Genomic DNA, 19,170 nt, shown 5'->3' on the forward strand with positions numbered 1-19,170 from the left:
CCAGCTCAAATTGGCTTTGTGTCTTTGGGCACAGCGAGGGTCTTGGCGGGTGCAAGGGCCCCTCCGTGCAGTCCGGTCTGCATCAGGGCACCTTCAGCTTCTCCAAAGTCTCTGGAAACGCCAGCTGGGGCATCCCCCTGCCCACTCTTCCTGCCCCCCGCCTGGCCTCCCCAGTTTTGCCACCAGCCCTCCCCAAGGAAAAGCTCTCCTTTGCCTCCAATTATGATGATTTTTTGCTGATGGTTGAGATTTCACAAACTCCCCAAGCGGAAAGGGGTTGACTTTCCAGAGGTGCCTTCAGTGTTAACCTCTCCTCCTGTTTTCGGCTGATGTTCACTTAATTGGCTTCATATCTGGGTCATCCAACTCGGGAGCTAATGAGCAAAAGGTGGCTTCCAATAGGACCCCTCCTCCAGGCCTGCAGCTGGATCACAGGTCTGTGTCTCTGCAGCAGTCGGCCTGCCCAGGTCAGGGAGCTCCCCTGACGAAGGAGGCTCAGGGCCCACACCTTCCCCCCGCCCCCCCCCCCCACTGCACTGGGAAGAACCAGTTTTGCAGGCAAAATGGTTGGGATTTTGGAAGGAGGAGAGGGAGGGAGGCAGTGGGAAGCTTCTTCTTCCCCCTGCCCTAAAGCTTCTCCCTAGAAGAGGCCAAAACGATGCTGCCAAAATCTGACTATTTAGTGCTATATTCCTGTATCTGATCTGAAGGCTTTTTAAGGACAGAAATAATGGAAGCTGAAAGGGTCCACACGCCACTCTTCTTTCTGATGGCCAGGACTGGCTGCAACCCCCACCCCTTGGAAAACACGCTCCCCTACCATGTGTCTAACGTGGAGGCTCTTAACTAAGCCACCTGGGCTCTCTGAAAGGCAGAATTGGAGAAGACATGGCTCACAGCGGGGCCCTTTGGCATCCCACCTGCCGTTTTAACTGGGTAAGGAGAACCGAAGAGGACCAACGTAGGCCCATCCATGGTGGTTCTCCAAAAGGCAGGTGGTGCTCAGGAGGCCCATGGTGCCCCCCAGGAGCATGGCAGCCCCAGGCACTGCGGGGACCGTGCTGGCTGGCATTTCTCCATCCTCCCCAGCTGCGGGGAGGCTCGCTTCGAGCCATCTTTGTCCCTCTGCAACTGAGGCAGCCGTGCTCCAAAGAGGCGCCCAACCAGCCCTTAGCAGATAATGGGATTGAGCTGGTCTACTTCTCAATGTCTACAGAGAAGCCGCTTAGCAAAGAAAGAAACCTCCCCAGGGGCTTTTTTTTTTTAAGTAAAACCACAAGCAAAGCAACTTTAAAGCAAAGTTGAACTCGGCAGCACTCAGAAGCCAAAGAAAGAAGCACAAAATTTGAGAGAGAATTTTTATAAAATGTTTTATAGATGGCACTTAGATCCTAAAAAATTATCATGTATGTACCCTAATTTGCAAGCTAAATGTTGGAGATGTGAATGTAATGATGCAACCTATTATCATGTATGGTGGACCTGTAAGAAAATCAAGGCATTTTGGATAAAAATTTGGTGGGTGATGCAGAATATTTTGAAAAGGTTGAAATTTACTCAATTGTTCCTATTGGGTATAACTACGGACTGTACAGTATCAGAGACTAAATTGATTTTGAATCTAATATCAGCAGCTAGGCTGTTGGTAGCACAATATTGGAAGAAGGACTCTTTGCTTACTCTTGAAGAGTGGATATTGAAAGTAACTAACCTAGCAGAAATGGCGAAAATCTCAGCATACTTGAAGGACTATACACAAGAAAGATATATTTCGGAATGGAGAAGATGGATTGACTATATTCAAAATAAGTATCAGACAAGAAAATATCATATAGCTTATGATTGGACGTTAAGTATTAGAGGTATTTAGTTATCTGTAGTGGAGTTAAGGTTTCAGGGGGGGAGTTAGTAGTCTGAGGATAAGTAGGTTAATCTATTTTATGATTATTAAATGAAACACCTTGTATTTTGCTCTGGGAAGTCTGGGGGGGAGGGTGGGATGAGGGGAGGGAAAGGGTGGGGGGAATATGGGGGGGAAGAAAATTTTTGTTTTTTGTAAAACTTTTCAATAAAAAAAAAAGCGAAAGAAAATCGCCAAAAACCGAAGCAGCCGGGGGTGGGGGGGTTCTGTAGTTGTGTGTAGGCTGGGTTGTTGGACTTCCTGGAGGAGGAGGGGGGGTCCCAGCCTTGAAAGAGGAGGTGCTGCAGGCCAATGATTTTCAGTTGGTCAGTCTCAGACCTTCCCTTTCTGGAGAAGATGGTGGAGGTTGGTCTGCCATTGGGGAGACACCTGGAGGAAACGGGGGATCTGGACCTATTTGAGTCGGCTGACAGTTTGGGATTTAGCACCTTGTAGGCGACCTGTGGCAGAGCCAGGACAGCAGTGGGGCCTCTCAGCGGCTTTTGGTACCAGGGAGCTTGGCGGTTTTCTTGCAGACATTTCATGACCCAAACTAGATGGGTGCACTGATGATGTTAACTAGTTGGGTCATGAAACGCCTGCAAGAAAACTGCCAAGCTCAGAGAGCACCAGAGAGACCTCGTGTCAAACCTGAGCTACAAATAGTCTCCTTTATCGCTTTTGATACCATTGCCCACGGTACCTTTTCCAACCAACTCCAGGAATTGGGTAGAGCGGCATGGTGTGGTGCGGATTCTCCTCCTCTCTTTTCCGGGGTCAGTTCCAGCTGGTGTGGGGGGGGGGGGAAGGGGAGAGTCTACTGTGTGGGGCGCTGCAGGGCTTGGTACTTTTTCCTCTCCTGTGGGGCATCTACCTGAAGCTGCTTGTGAGCTCCCTGCAGTTACATCTTTGAACCCTGGGCCAGCCAGGTGAGGCTGTCAAGGCTCGGTCCCAGGGCCTGGAGGCCGTGTGGGTTTGAATGGGGAAGATGCGTCTCTGGTTAACAAGACAGATGGGACCAGAATGCAGAGGTGCAGGCAGGAACGCTCTGCCCACGGAAGGGCTCTGCCACCCAAGCTGCACTGGCTGGCAGTTTGCCTCAGTGTGCCGATCCCCACGCACGAAGCACTGCCTGGCACAGGGCCTGGGTGCCCGAGAGAGCGCCCGGCTGACTCAATCTTGCAGGGTGGGCACACACTCGGGGTTCCTTTGATTAAGCAATGTCCTCTACTGAGACCCCAGAAGTGACCTTCTCTGTGGCATGGCCGGTCCTCTGGAGGGAGATCCCCCCCCCAGATCCAGAGGGGCCCCCTCAGCTGTGGTCTAGAAGAGCTGCAAAGACTTTGCGAAGGAGTGGGAGACAACCTCCCACCCCCAGTGCTTCGTTTGATGAATGGACTTTAAGCACTTGAAGGGGGGGCAGAATTTACCTTGTCACCAGGTAAGCCACCCAGTCATCTTGTGTGAAATAGGCGGCCGTATGAATTTGATAGATAGATCAATATAGATGATAGAAATGAAATGGTTTTAAAATGCTTGGATTGCTGACTTAAATGCTATGCTGTACACCGTGCGTGGAGATTTGCACCTCCATTTTCAGCCCCCTCTGCCCCCAAATGCTCTCTGGCCCCTCTGGCCTCCTTCTCAGCTTCCACAGTGGCGCCCAAAGTCCCGTGGGGGCTCTCGACCCTGGAAAAGCTGCTGGGTGGGGCACAGGGGTGTGACGCCATGGGAGGGCTGTGCCCCAGAGTGGCACGGGGGGGGGGGGAATCTATTGCCTCCACCAGCAGCTCCCTCCCCAGCGTCCCAGCTTGGCTGACTGACATGCAAATTAGTTTAATTATTTCTTCTTCTAAAATAAATTATATTTTGCAGAGGCTGCAATATGTTGTGTCAGGCGAAATTACATTCAATATTTTTAAACTAATTGATGTCAGCCTTGAGAAAACGTGATTGACAGTAGCAAGGAAACAAGGCTGCTACCTAAATACTTTCCTAAATTAAAATTAAACACGCCGTTTTTCTGCATTTCCTCCTGGAGTTGGAATCCATTAATCTGAGGACGCCATTCAGAAGTGAGGGGGGGGGTTGGCACCTGCCGGTCCCACCAGGAAGGTCCCTGGGAGAGGGATGCCTCAGCAGGAGAGGCTGCAGGTGGAGCCACAGAGTTGCCCCACACAGGAGCAGTGGGGAGGGATGGGGGCTCTTTTGCAGAGTTCATGAGGCAGGGAGGGCAGATCCAGCAGGGCATGATGGGCTGGGAAAGAGGGGTTCCAAGTGGGATCCTGCCTGCACGCACACCCCAGGGTGGGGGGCCCTGCAGAGCAACGGTGCTTGGCAGAGCAGGTACCCCCCGGCCCTGATCAGCCACCCCCAGAAATCTGGAGCGTTGCTCCTTAGCAGCCAGTCTGGCAGGCGGTGTGTGGGTGAGATACGGACTGGTGCTGGGAGTCTGGACTGGGGGTAGTGGTGAACAAGTGAATGGGATTGGGGGGGGGAGGAGATGAAGAAGGCCCCTTTGGGCCCAGGGCCCCGGCTGGAGGGCTCCCCTCTTTGGTCAGGGCCCGAGGGCAGCAGGGGAGAAGGGTTTTGGCCTGAACCCAGGGGACCAGACTCTCCCACAAGCTGAGCTGCTCATACAAATGGGGGGAGGGCGAGGAGGGATCTATTTGAAGCTGGGAAGTGCACCTGAACTGGGGGAGGTCCTGCCAAGGGGCAGCCATGGGGCGGGCTACAGCCTGCCCAACAAGGTAAGGCGGGGGCAGATGCCCCACCCCAGTGCCAAGCCCCCAATGCAAGAAAGCCTCTGCCCCAGATGGCAAAAGCCAATGAAAGCAGCCGATTGGAAAAGAAAGCTGGCCGAGAAGGATAAGCCCCTTCCCCTTCTTCCAGCTGGATTGGGCATGGGGAGGGCTGATGGAGAGGGGCCCTGCCCAAGTGCCCCGTGACTTTCCCTGGCACTTCTCTTCTCAGGGGTGCGGGACCCGGGAGCTCAGCCCAACCTGCCGAGCCGGCCTATGGCCTCCTGGCCAGTCACCACAGCCCGGTGCCCAAAGATTGCCACAGCTGAGTGGGCAGGACCCATGGCGGCCCAGCTGCTGCCTCCATATTGGAGGCCCCCAATCCCTGGGCAAGTTCAGCCCTCCCCTCCAAAATTGGGCGTAGCCCCCACCCCAAAGATAAGCCACGGAATTTGCACCATCAGAAATGGGGAAGATGGGGCTCCCTACGGCCGTCAGTTGTGGGGCTCCTGGTTCCTTCCCGCCAGCAGCTGTGCTCCGCAAAGGCCATGCCAGAGGGGCCCCTGCTGCTCCTGCCCTCAAAGGGGTCGAGGCATGGCCTGGATGGGGGAGTGGGCTCCTCTCCCCTGCCCCGCTCTGCCTTACCTGCCAGCTCTGGGGGCCAAATTCCCCCCCTCGCAAGACACTCAGCAGGCTTACCTTTGCAGCTGCCCTTTCCAGCCAGGGATTCAGACATAAATTGCACTTTAAATTCAATATCCGCCATTAATATTTCATGATTACAAAACGTTAAGGATAATGTCAGTAGCAGGAGCGTCTGGACAGCTAAAATGGATGAGTCAGATCTTCCTGACAGGAGAGCCGCCAGCCGCCTACCCGGGCACTAATGCCTCTTGACAGGCTGCTCAGCGGCTGCCCAACCCACTGGCCCCACACCCAGCAGAGGGCCTGTCCGCAGCCGAGCCCAGGACCAAGGCCATCACCCACCAGACGCACAGTGCCACGTGGGGCTCCCCACGCCTCCCCAACGGCTTTACCCCCCCACTTGACTTTCTTGCCTGCATTTCAGTCCTTGGCACCCAGCGCACGACCTGCCGGACGGTGGTGGGGCTGGGGGGCAAGGGCTGCTCCTCCAAGCGACCCCCACTTCCGCCTTCGCTTCCTTCCAAGCTTGGGCAGGGGAGCCCATGGCAGGCAGGCAGGCCAGGGCGGGGGGTGGTCACCCAGAGCTGTCCCGGGGGGGCTGGGACTGAGAAGGGTAGAAGGAGTAAATCTCTGTAGCATGCAAAGAGTTTGCATCAACGGGCACCTCCGACCTCGCCCAGGAGCAGCTGCCACGGAGTTCCTGCAGGGACTCCAAATTCCCCACAACTGCTTCTGGAGGGTCCATAGCACGGAGGGGGGAGGGCGGCCAGGCAGACTGCTCCACAGCACAATGCCTTCTCCTAGCCCCAGCCCTCCCCCCCAAAAGATGTCCAGTATGGGGAGACTTTGGGAATCTGGGTATTTCATCCATGGCCCAGACTGGGGAGCCCCTGCTGCTCAGAGGGCGCCCAGATCAAGGCCGGGAAGGGGCAGAGTTCCAATTTGCTCCCCTCCTTTCACTCCTCCCTCCCTCCCACCATCTTTTCCCACTTCCCATCCAGACAAGCATGCCCCCCTCCCTTCACTTGCTTTGGCTGCTCGCTTGATGTGCTCAGCGAAATCCGAAATCCGGCAGCCACCGCTGCACCTGCCCCTTCTGAAGAAAGAGAGTGAGCATGGCTTCCACTGGTACAGTTGAGCCCTGGAGGAGAGGAAGCGCCTGCCAGGAAGCCCCTTGCCAGCTAGCTGAAGGAGAGGCAGCGCAGCGGCTTCAAAGCAAGGCAGAGGAGCTTCCACTGGTGGCCTTGGCTTCCTCTGCCTTTGTTTGAAGTGGGGAAGAGCAGCTTTCATGCCAGGGGGCTTCCTCTTTGGGGAGGAAGCCTGGGAAGGTGGAGGGAGGGAGGGGAAAGAGGCTCCCCGCTGCCCCAGAAGCAACCAGGAAGCCTGGCTGGGTCCCTCGCCTCCACATGATGCTCAGAAGCATGGGATGCGTTCTGTGTGCGTGGCTGCATGTGAGGGGTGCAGAGGCCAGGCAAACGCTTCCGTGGGTGCAGGTGCGAGGCAAGTGAGCCTGCCATGAGGCATCCACAGCCACGGGCTGTGAGGAGGGTGCACTGGCTGTGCAGAATAGGTGGTCTCGAGCCGGGCAAGGGAGCGGGAGAAACCGAAGTGGTCCTGGCACTCTGCTGCGAGTCCCACCCTGACACCAACTCCTCCTGGGCAGCTCTGGATTGGACATGGGGTGGGGGAGAAGCAGCATGCTTCACAAGAGGCTTGTGTGGGGGCAAAGGGGAGGCCGTGGGCCCCAGCTGAAGCAGCGCAGGGATGCCTGTCAGTTGGCACCAGTTTGCCACCAGAAAGACATCAGCCTTCCTGGAGCTGCACCTGGAGGAGCCTTTCCTCCTGAACCCTCCTGACGCCTGGCTAAACCTGGTTTGGCTTGTAAGGGTCAGACCAGGCGCTGCTGACTCCTGTCTTGCGTCCCCTGGCTGAGAGCAGCCCCTTTGGAAACCCCATTTGGGCAGAAAACACCTTTGCTCTCAGTCTTGAACTCAGAACAGAACAGGGGCCCCAGTGGGTGCGGCTCAAGCAGAGCAGGAGAAACAGGAGGGGGAGAAGCCGGGTGTCCTGCAGAATTGCAGACTCAGCTGAGGGGGTGAGAAGTTCACCTCTTGAGTAATTGCTGACTGTGGGGAGGGGGAGTTTCCTGAGAGCCGCCGAAGCCCCTTCCCCCTGTGCTTCCTGCTGACAAAGCAGGGATTAGAGGGGGCTCCGACATCTCTGCAGCTCAGGGTTAAGAGAGGGCGATGTTCTGGTTTCCTTGCACAGGTTTCAATGCCATTCCGGGGCAGAGACGGCGGGTAAGGAGACGTCTGCAAACCAGCTCAGCGGGTCCCACGGAGGCCTCGGTTCCAGGGAGCAGCTTCCCTCAGCCAGGAAATGGGTCTGCAGCAGAGCTCCCAGGGCATCCCTTCTCATCTCCCCTCCCCCCAAATAAACAGTGGGCCTGAGGGCTTGAAATGCAAAGCCGTTGGTGCCTTCCATGGCTGACATCTTAAGAAACAAGCATGAGCATCAACATCAGGCATCCAGGAGAAGCATAGGGGTGTTTGGTGGGGAGTGGAACAATTAGCGGGAGCCGCCAAGAGTTCCAATCCCTCTCAAACAAATTGTTTTAAGTGTGTGCCAAGTGTGGTTTTACCAAGGTATTCTTGTCTATAAAAGATGTTGAGGCTCTAGGAAGAATCCACCTCTGGTTTAGTGAACAGGAAAAAGTTGTGCTACATCACGTGACAACAACATGACACCATGAGTTTGACACCCCTGAACTAAATGGAGCAGAATATAGTTAGTCCTTGCTTAACAATCGCAATTGGGACCGGAATCTCAGTCACCAAGAAGAGCAGTAATTAAGCTTCCCAAAGTCTCCCCATACTGGACATCTTTGTGGGAGGAGGGCTGGGACCAGGAGAAGCTGTGCTCAATGACCACAATCCCAGTCTTTCCAGTTGCAGCCATTAAATGATCTTCTGGGTCATAAAGAGGATGGGATGAAGGAGCTGCCTGCCAAAGGCATGGGGCTGAAATCCTCCTGGCAGGCAACCCTTTCGCTCACAAACATTCCTACAGCGGGTCAAAGGAATTAAGCTGCCCTCCATGCACAGAAAGAAAATCCTTCATGGGGCTGCAGGAACAGAGCTGAAATCTTCAGGATGCCAGCTCCGTTCCTGCAGCTTTCCAAAGGGTATCCTCTCCTCACCATGCACAAGAGTTAGATATTAGCAGGAGTTTCTTAAGGACATTAGCTGCCAGTTAATTGAACAAGCATCCCAAAGTGAGATGCGTGGCAAATAAATCTAATAAATAATTAAGTTCCTCTTCACTAGCTATTGTCAAAGAGAAGCTGATCAGCCATTGGTCTGAAAGGCTTCAGCAGATCCGCATTCAGCAGGTGGCTTGGAGGCCTTTGAGGTACTCCAGCCAAAAAAAAAAAAGTAGAACTATATTTTATTGATATAGGCAATAGTAACAGAATCTTGAGATCTGATTAAGTATCTCCCCTCCACAAATAAACTTAAATAAATTAGGGAGGTATTAACCCAAGTTACTTTCCCTGATTCCTGGGCTTAGCTCATCTTTTCTCAACCTTCCTCTCCGCCTAGTTTCTCTAAGGTCATCTCTGTGACTCTCTACAGGGCTGACTGGAAGACTGCTAAGGTATCCTCATGATTCTACATATGGACAGGGCTTGCAGTTCTGACTAACAATCTTTGTGTCCTGCTTGTGTCATGCCTCAGATGGGCGTGGTACACACCAATGTCAAATTGAATTTGTAGCAGTCCTTGAAGAATAAAGCCAAGGGACTGGCGAGCAGGGGCCATGCTCCAGGCGGTGCAAGAACACGAAGATTTGTCAGATCAAAGGGGGAGGAGGATGCATCACAACAGCAGCTGAAAGAAGCAGCAGCCAGAAGAGACTGGGTGGCTGGAGGACAGAGGTCAAAGGAGGAGCAGCCCCTTGGATGAGAAGGGCAACCCCATGCAAGAATGACCTCCAAGGCGTTTTGCATCCCTCGGCCTCAGAGGAAACAGGCTCAGAGCTTTCCACAGAAGGAAAGGAAACTCTGTGGAACAGGATCCCAAGCCGTGGCTCCTTCAGAGGACCGTGGCTGCTCCCTGCAGGGGATGGACTGAAGAGGCCAGTGGCTGGCCATCAAACCCATCAGTGTGTGCAGGGTGCTGGCGGCCACAATGGGGAACATCTACCAAGACTCACTACAATACCTCCTGACTGATTCATGTGGGGACAAATGAGACAGCCAAGAAGAGCTACCACAAAACTTCAGTGACAGAGTAATGGAGGTCAAGCTCCCGGGGAATTCTCACCCAGCCTCCAATCCATGGAAGAGAAAGCCTTCTACGAGAGCATGTCCACTGGGTAAGAGAAGGCCTTCTACGAGAGCAGACCTAAAGATGCTTTCCAAAAGGCAACTGGACTTTTTTGGTTTTCGTTTCTTTTTTCCTTGAAAACATTATTCACTCCTGACTGAATGGTGAGGAAGGTTCTGGAGAAGTTTCTTGGATAAGAAGTCAAATGTTTTTAAGGGAAAAGAGTCCAGTTGCCTTCTAAAAAGCACCTTTGGGACAACCATGACGTAGATGATGGAGAATCTGGGCAAATGGGGTCACAGAAACCAGGGATTGAATTATGCGGATGATGGACTGTTGGCCGCAAAATCTGGTAAAAATGTGTTTGATCAAAGCGAGGTAAACCGGATCAGGGAAACTTAAAACTGAGTTCTCTGAAGCTTTGAGAAGCTTCAGAAAGTTGTTCAGATAAGGAGCAGAAGGAGCCTGGTGTGGCCAAAAAGGGGCCTATTGTCCACCCAAGGACACATTTAACGAAAGGCTCAGAAGGTTCATAGCTTTGTCATATAGTAAATGAGGAACAACAAACAATATTTTCGTTAGTATCTACTGCTGACCATCTGACCAAAGAGAAGATGTGGATGATGCTCTCAAAGAAACATGATTCAATTTTAATTACTTAATTTTCTCAACCACTGTTGGGAGGCTAAATGTTTCAAAGAGCCCTTTCAGGAAATGTCTGCCCGACCCCTTTCTCTTTGAGAAGGTGGGAGAAGCCCCCATAAGGCCAGCGTCCAACAGGAAGACTTAATTAAGGAAGGGGAAGCAGCCCTGGGGGAAACTGACGATGTAGTAAATACCAGAGTCCTTAATTTTAAGGGAATTTTAATATGTGTCTCAGATTTCAGAATACCATTTTTTAATAAATGGAGCTCTATGGCAGAAGAACTAAAGGGAAAAGAGCTCACAAGATTGGTGGGGGGTTCTTAAATAAGAAGATACTAAAAGGACAATAGCAAATAATTGCAACGAGAAATTAAAAAATGGAGTAGAAAAAGGCATTGTGTCTGCACAAAAAGCTTAGAGGATCTGCAGACCAAAAAGATGTAGGTAGTGATGGAGAGCGGGACGGATCGCAACGAGAAGTATGGGGGTGGGGGGGAAGAGCCCGGAACTGCGGAGGCAAGGAAGGCTTGTAATGAGCCAAGGTTAGCAAAGGATGCTAAGAATAACAGAAAAGGACTTTTCGAAATGCAAGTCAAAGAAAGGGAAGTCAGTGTATCGGCCACTTTACAAAGGTGGCAGCGTGCTAACAGGTAATAAAGGAAACGCTGACCTGCTCAGCTTCTCTTCTGCCTCAATCTCCTGACACAAGGCCGAGCTTTTCAGGAAGAAATTACGAAAAGCAAAGTGGGGAGAGGGGAGAAGGACAGAGACGGTCTGGGAAATCACCATTTACTGAGAATAAGTCCAAATCGCCTGGACCAGATAAGCAGCCTCCAATGAGACTGAAGGAAACAGCCAAAGGTTTTGCTTCGGGGGGGTGGGGGGACCCACAAAGTAGTAGAAAAGTGGGGAGAGCTTTGCAAGGAGACAAAGGAGCTTCAGGCCACGACATTCATAAAAAAATTAAAGTTAAGTATCCTGAGAACAATGCGAGCATTTCCAAAGGCAGCGGAGCTTGTCAGAAACTCCCTTTGGCACAAGGGATCCTTCCCTGATTTCTTTAGTGTGTAACTGTCTGCGTCAGATTGCTGGAATGCCACCGGTGTTTTTTGTTGTTTGGTTGCTAAGTTGTGCCTGACTCTTTGTGATGCCACGGACCCCAACACACCAGGGCGGGTGCCCCCACCGTCCTCCATTGTGTCCCTGAGCCTGCCCAAAGTCAGGCCCTCTCTGTCGAGGTGGCATCGGGCTACAGGTCTAATATAACTTTACTTCAACAGCAGCCTTCTGAAGGAGTATCCCATGATATACTGATTACGCTAAACCTAGTTAAGTGAAGGCTAGATGGCCTAGCGGTTGAGTGGATGCATAGCCGGCTGAAGGATCCTAGTCAAGCAGCACCCATCAATGCTTCCTTATCGATGAAAGCAAGACAAAAAGCTCCTGAGTGACAGCTGTCCGTTCTAGCACGTCAAGCACAGCAAGGATGGTTGAACTGGGGGGGGGTCTTCACGGAAAGACAGGCTGGAGAGTGAGGAGGGGGCCTCAACGACTCCTCGCTCCGAGTTTAGCTGCGGGGCTCCACAGGACTTGGAGTCGACCACAACCACTACATTCACACAACAGGCTCTCTAACACCCTGATCCGTAATGGCCTTGCACAACAGGCTGCCTAACAACACACCAATCCACCTTTACCTCACCAGCCAGTTAAACCTGCTGTGTGAACAGAGCCCTTCCTAGAAGCCCCTGAAATGGGCCTGGCATCATGTGCTTAGCCTTGCCCCCCCCCCGGGGCCCCTCTGGGCAGTCCCTGGGCCTCCACAAGGCAATCTGCACCCACCCCGAAGACAGGAACAGCCCCTTGGGGGTGCGTGGCGGGGGCCAGGGCTCAGCCCCTCCCTCTGCTGCCCACGGCACCCACCTTCTCCCACGCCTTTCCCCACAGCACTTAGAGGCCCCTTTCAAGAAAGCAGAAGGTAAACAAAGCAGAAACAGAGGGGGAGAGATCGGGGAGGAAGGGGCAAAACAGACACGTCCCACGTAGAGCTGTGAGAAGGGGGAGTGTAATTCTGGACGCCACTGGCACCCTCAGGACCAGTCCTTCCAAAGGTGGTCCTTTCTTGCCCCCTCCCCCAAATGAAGATGGTGCTGCTCGTCCTGAGGACTGTCGGACCCCTTTTTGTTCCTGGACTCATAAAACCACTCGGGGAGGGGGCTTCTGCTGGGCCAGCTCTGCTCAGCCTCCCCCCTGGGGGTGGGGGGCAATGCCGAGTCCTCAGGCACCAGGTGAGGTTCCAGCAGACCTCCCCTCGCAAAGGCCTTCCGTGCAAACCCCCCCAAGGCCCCCCAGCCAGCTCACCAGCCTCCATGGCCAAGACGGTGATGTTGTGCCAGCCGGCCGTCTCTCGATCCAAGGCCTGCCTGGTCAGGATGGCTCCAGTCTGGGCGTCAATATCAAAAATCTGCTCCGTGTCCTCGGGGGGCTCGAGGGCGTACCTGGGGGGCCAGAAGACAGCAGCTGTGAGCTGCAGCTGACCGGACTGGGCAGAACTAGCCAGGCAGGCAGGGAGGTTGGGCAGCGCAAGGCTGGGCAGAGAGACCTGCGCTCCCCTCGAGCGGCCTGGCACTGGCACAAACCCAGCAGCAGTCTGGCACAGGGTGTGCCTGGGTCCTTCCAGGAGCCCCGCCCATCAGCCCACCTCCTGCTGTGCCGTACTGCCCTTCCTCCCCTCGGGAAGGCACAAGTGGGGCTTCCAGGGCCATGCCCAGCAAGCTCTCCCTTCCAGGAGTGCCCTCCTGCAGCCTGGCCAGGCAGAAGCCAGGGAAGAGAAAGAGGCCATTTCCCTCTTCCCCCTCCCCACAGCCACAGGTCTCTCTTCCCAACCTCCCCAACCCACGTGCACAGAAGGGGTTCAGCACAAAACAGGGACAGGTGGGGGGAGGGTCAGCCCAGGCAGTAGCAGGGGAGGCATGATAGGCAGGCAGCCTGAAAATTGGGGCTGGGGTCTCTTCTTGGCTTCAATGCTTCTGCTGATCAAGAGCCAATGGCTGGGCTGCCAAGACTTCATCAGACAAAGGTCAGCATGATGGGAAGAGCGCCCCCCCCCATGGAGCTCCAGCTGGCAATGCCAGCTCTTTGCATGCCCACCCCAGCCTGGTGGCACCCGGCGGGCAGGGAGGCTGCGTCTGTGAGGCACTACGTCTTTGCCAAAGTGCCACTGCCATAAAGTTAATGGCTCGGAGGAAGGAGTGGCAGGGCACTCGTCAAATCTGCAGACCTGACAAACCAGAGAGGGCACCAGGGAGAAGGTTCATTCAGGAGACCTTGAGCGGGAGAAAGGCCAGAGGAAAGGAGGCTGGAGGGATGGGGGGGCAAGCCCAAGGCTCACTCTGCTCACAGCCCCGGGGCCTGGCGAGGGGGCGCCACACCAGCTCATGCGGGGAGCAGCAACCACAAACGAGGGCTCCTGCGACCGACCGACCGACTGACCGGCGGAAGTCATGAATCCCTGAGGCAGAAATCCACCTCCCACCCCCCCCCACCTTTCCAAAGAGGAGGCAGCGAAGGCCTTTCCGAGCCCCCCATCACCCCAGAGAAGCCTAAGTCCCAGCCTCCTTGGGTAGCAGATGGAGAGGTGCAGGGCACGTGGGCGGGAGGGAGGGAGGCTGCTGGAGAGGGCAGATGCAGAGGGCTCCTGCAAAGCTCCTGACAGCCATGGGCCCAGGGCTTCCGTGCTGTGGAAATCTGGTCAAAGGGCCACCATATCACACAGGCCTGCTGCCTGTTGTCGTATTCAGAGAAGGCAAGACCTCACTCTCTGCAGAAGCCCCACCAATTCATCCAGTTCTCTTCTCCCCCCCGCCACCTTCCATGCCATGAGGTCCGGCAGAAGAGGCGGGTGACTGGCACTGCCTATTAAGGAGCTTCCTCTGCCAGCTTGGGGGGGAGGAGAAGAAGGGGGTCTTTCCTGCCCACCCTTGGGAGCATCACGGCCCCAGAGGCTCGGTTGGCCTCCAAAAGGGAGCCCGCTGGAGGGCTGGGCTGATTGATACAAGACTTTTGCTTGATATTTGTACAGTTTTATCGGTCTTGTTGCTTGCTTGGTTGCTTAATTACGTGAACTGCCCAGAGCCACACCTGGGGGACGGGTGCTTCGCCCATCGCAACATCAGATAAATGAGTATATTAATACAGGATGTCATCCATCTGGATAATCCTGACCGGACTTTCCAGAAGCAAATGCTGAACTCATTCCAGCTCTGCCCCCTTGACTGGCGTTATGCCCTCCTGTGCCCCACCCCCCCAACTCCGAAAATGCCGGCTGGCATTCCTTCCCTGGACAGCTTGTTTTGTTCTCAAAAGCAAAGGCCCCCCTTCCTAATCGCTTCCTGAAATGGTTTTTTAACCAGCCTGCTGACTTTCCACTCTGCCAGACCCTTCCTGACCTGCTGTAAATATTTCAGCCGCCCTTTTGTCATTCGGAGCCTGAATAAGCACCAAGAGGGCCCCCCCCCGCCCTTTGAGAGGCCTTTCCCCCCACCCCCTTATCTCCAGACAAGGAAGGAAACATTTGCAAGCCACCCAGAGATGGCACATAAATCGAATGAATGAATGAATGAATGAATGAATGAATGAATGAATGAATGAATGAACGAACAAACAAATAAATAAATAAATAAAATGTGACAATCCTTGGCCATCTTTGGGGGACGGGGGGTGGGCTGTGCTCCTTGATTTTACTGAGCTCAGAAACCACCAACTCCCCCCCCCCGAACACACACACACACACACACACACACCTGTTCCTGGGCTAAGAGGAGACCAACAGATGCTGGCCCTTTGGGGGTCTGGCGACTGGGCTGGTGTGTCCAGTCCCTGAACGAAGCGGGGGAGGCAGGTCAGCCCTTCTCTGTGGTGGCCCCCTCCCTCTGGAACACCACCACCACCTCTTGGAGGTTAGACTCCCCCCCCCACACACACTCTTTTGGAAGGCCCCGAAGGCCATGGTTCTGCCAGCGGTTCTGCCTGGGGAACCCAGAGTGGGATGGAGCCCATTAAATGGCTGGTATGAATGTGTGTTGCCGTTGGGATTGGGAGTTATTATTCTATTATCTTTCTTTTTTATTACTTTTATTTCTTTTATATTGTAATTTTATGTCCTTGTAAGCCGCCTTGAGTCACCATGTGCGAGTAGGGGTAGTATAAATTGTCTAAATAAATAAATAAACCAAAACCAAAGAGGAGAGGAAAGCCGTTTTGCCAGCTTTGCTCCGGCTGTCCAAGCCCAGCTGGCCACGGTCCCTTCTGGCCCTCCTGCTTCCCCCTCCCCCCTCCAGCCCTCTCAGAGGGAGGAAAAGACCTGACTTACCGAACGGGTCTGCTGGCCGCATCGGGGTCCACCGCAGTGACCACCCCCACCAGGGAGCCCACCAGGGCGTCTTCCTGCACCTCCAGGGGGCCGCCGGGAGGACGGAACTCGGGGGGCTCGTCTGCATCCAGCACAGAAACCAGCACGATGGTCTGGTCCCGGAAGGTGTCCAGGCTCGTGAAGCGGGGCTCCGCAAACTTATTCAGCGCCTCCAAGACCACCGTGTGCACGGCCTGAGCCTCGAAGTTCAGAGGCTGCAAGGAGGAAGGAGGGGGAGGGGATCACTCTGCCCTCTTATCCCGCCCCCCGGGACTGACCCCTTGCATTGGGAAGGGGGCCCACGCAGGGCAGGGAAAAAAGCCCCTCCCCAGAGGGTTCACCCTCCACGGCTGGAGGGTGGGTGGGCAAGTGCTCCTGCCCCCCGGGGGAGGGGAGGCTTCCAGTCCCGAGTTTGGGGCTCACCTGCTGCAAGGAGATCCGGGCTTCCTGCGTGTTGCTGTCTGTGGCCACCCGGAAGGGCCCCAGGGTCCCCTCCTCCTTGATCTGATAGGCCATGTCTGTATTCTCCCCAACGTCGGCGTCCTCCGCCCTCACTCGCCCGACCAGCGTGCCCACCGGGGCTGTTTCCACCATGCTGAACTGGTACATCTCTGGGGGGGGCCAGGGGGGCAAGAGGACAGAAGAGCTGAATTCCCATGGAGAAAGGGGAGGGGGCTCTTGCTTGTCTTGCCCCTTCTCAGGAGGCGATCAGAGCCTGCAGTGACAGCCCCTGCCACCATTCTCCAGGATTCCCCCCTCGAGCTGTGCGTGGGTGAGGGTGGCCAGGAGCTGGGGCCCTCTGAATCCTGAGCAGTAGCGACCCACTCCCTCCCACCCGGAGCCCAGCTCTGCTGTGGTCATCCTCCCTGCCCCTCCCCCCAGGCCTTACTCTGGGGGAAGCGAGGGGGGTTGTCATTGATGTCAGTGATGACGATGGTGACGGTCGTGGAGCCTGAGAGGCCCCCCAGCTGCCCCGCCATATCTGTGGCCCGCACCACCACCTCATAGCGGTCCTGGGTCTCCCGGTCCAGGTTGGCCACAGCCGTCCGGATCACACCTGCAAGAGGCCAAGGGGTCCATGAGGTGAGCGTTCTCCCCAGTTGCTGCCCTCCTTTCTGGTGGCCCCCTCCGTTCCAAGCAACCCCACCCTGCCCACAGAGCTCCGTACAGCCCCTGGGAGGGGGGGCTCCCTCGGACAACAGAAGGATCTCCAGTGGGGGTGGGGGAAGGAGCCCCGAGCAGGGCAGGAGGCCAAAGGGGTGGGCTTGCTGGAGGCCCCTTCCCTGGGCATCTTCTGCTCAGGGTCCCTGCAAGGGCTCCTCAGCTGCCCAGAGCTCTGCCTTTGGGAGTGCCTAACCCGGCAGCAGCAAACAGCCTTCCTGGCTCCTTTGGAGGGAGCCTGGAGCCAGAAGGGGGGCCAGGGGAGCCTCCCAGCCCACTCCTCTTTTCTGAACAGTCACAGCAGGAATTAGTGAGGGAAAAAAAGCAGGAAAAGGGGGGGGGGTGTCTGGGAGTCCATTGCTGGGTGGCAGCCACTGGAGCCCTGCGCCCCCAACTGGGCTTAGCCACGGTAGGTGTGGCAGCTGTGGGTCCCTGCACCCTCCTTTGGCGGTTTGTGGGCTGCGGCCCTGCACAAACAGGGTGAGAATAACGGGGGGGGGGAATGCTGAGCGTGGGGTCTTAAGGAGGCGAGGCTGTGCTCTTGCAGCCCACCCACCGGAGGTGGGTCCTTTAAGGGAGCCCGGGGGGGGGGAATTGCCACATCCGTCTGTCCAGGCTCTCACCGGCAGCAGCCAAATGTTCACCTTGATCTTGCAACGGCAACCAAATCAAGGCACAAAAATGATCTCTCTCTCCTCATAGGCAACTTCCACCCAGACCAGAGAAATGGGATTTCTGGTCACAACAAACGGAACATTTTTCAGATCCTCCGAATGGCTGTGCTTAAGAAGAGTGGGACAGTCGCTGGCAAAAGGCAGCTGGCCTTCTGAGGAAGTTGCTGGAGAAAGGAGGCCATTCGGGAGACCCCAGGGGCTACTCAGACCACCCTCCTCCCTCCCCCTTTGGGTCCCGGCCAGCCGGTAACACCCCCACTCTCAGACGGCCAAAGCATTCCGCCAGCCGCGGCTTTGGTCCTTCACACCCTTCAGCCCTCAGACAGACCCAGCAGGGCAGCCACAGGGAGCCTTGAAGAACAGATTAGCGACACATCTTCCTGGAGAAGGCCAATCCATGTGGTCACCAGGACTCGAGAATGACCTGAAGGCACATCATCCACCCACCCATCCAGCCAGCCAGCCAGCCAATCCATCCATCCACAAACCAAAGGAACAACACGGTCATCCGAGACCAAGTAGGATTCATAGGTGGATGGAGATGTCCAGATGGGCCACCCTCTGAGGAAGAGTTGGAATGGCCAGACAAAATAGAGTGTGCTGATAAAGCAAGGAGGTCACCGGCTAAAGGAGAGATAGCTTTGGTCAGAGCCAGTTTGGCTGAAATTGGGGGAGGGGGCTGTTGCCCAACCCCCTCTAGGCCACGGGCCTAGAGGGTTCCAAGGTCTTCTGCACAGATGCAGGTCCCCAGATTTGTGAAGCTCAGAGATCCCAGCGAAGAACACAGACTTAAAGAAAAGGAATAAATATGCATAAATTCAAGCAAGATATCAAAAAGATAAAGTCAATGGGAGGGGGGGGTTTCACTTCACCACAAGAGTTCGATAAGGCCCTCCTGGAAGGTGATAAGAAATGTATCACTAAGGTATATAACCTCCTCCAGTCCCGATCTGTAGCTGAGGAAATAGTTAAAGACTCGATGATAGCCTGGGGGAGGAATTTCGGATATTCAATAGATCTGGAAAAATGGCAACAAATATGGAATAGGAATGCGAAAATGACGATGGCAGTGTCTTTCAAAGAAAATATATTTAAAATGTTATATAGATGGCATATACCACCAGCAAGAATCGCAAAGATGTTCCCTGGAACCTCAGCAGAATGTTGGAAATGTGGGTCAGCCAGGGGTACATTTTACCACCAATGGTGGACATGTCTACAAGCCCAAAACTATTGGAGTAAGATAAAAGTTTGGCTCATGGAGATTACAGGAGTCAGCTTTCAACTGAGACCAGAGGTCTACTTGTTAGGAATAAACCCTGGGGGCATAAGGAAAGCAGACTGGTACCTTTTCATACACATCACCACTGCGGCTAGAACTGCATATGCGCAACTTTGGAAAGGGAAAGAAGTACCATCGGATCAGATGATTATCAACAAAGCTTTGTGGTGTGCAGAATGTGATAGACTAACATATATTCTTAAAGACAGACAAGAATCAACTTTCAATCAAAGCTGGGATAAATGGTACCAATGGATAGAAGTAAAAATGTTATGAGGTAGATGTTAGGGAAGCATGTAGCACAGAAATGTAAATAGCAAGCTAAATATAAATAAGGTAATATTAGATATAAGATTAACAAATGCAAGATGCAGTATGATAAAC

At 54.4% G+C, this 19,170-nt stretch overlaps 1 protein-coding gene across 1 annotated transcript in view; it reads right to left on the minus strand.

Annotated features, from left to right (window-relative positions):
* The window catches only part of CDH22 (cadherin 22), a 48,096-nt gene that overhangs the window by 9,557 nt on the left and 19,369 nt on the right, over positions 1-19,170 (minus strand). Inside the window, exons 4-7 of the mRNA XM_070941904.1 lie at positions 16,559-16,726; positions 16,093-16,280; positions 15,631-15,884; positions 12,621-12,757 (exon numbers count right to left, since the gene is read on the minus strand). Coding sequence (XP_070798005.1) covers positions 12,621-12,757; positions 15,631-15,884; positions 16,093-16,280; positions 16,559-16,726 — 747 coding nt within the window. The remainder of the gene's footprint in view (positions 1-12,620; positions 12,758-15,630; positions 15,885-16,092; positions 16,281-16,558; positions 16,727-19,170) is intronic.

The sequence above is a fragment of the Pituophis catenifer genome, unplaced genomic scaffold (genome assembly GCF_029215685.1).
Source record: "Pituophis catenifer annectens isolate HBS135680 unplaced genomic scaffold, rPitCat1.0.hap2 SCAF_3, whole genome shotgun sequence".
Lineage (NCBI taxonomy): Eukaryota > Metazoa > Chordata > Lepidosauria > Squamata > Colubridae > Pituophis > Pituophis catenifer.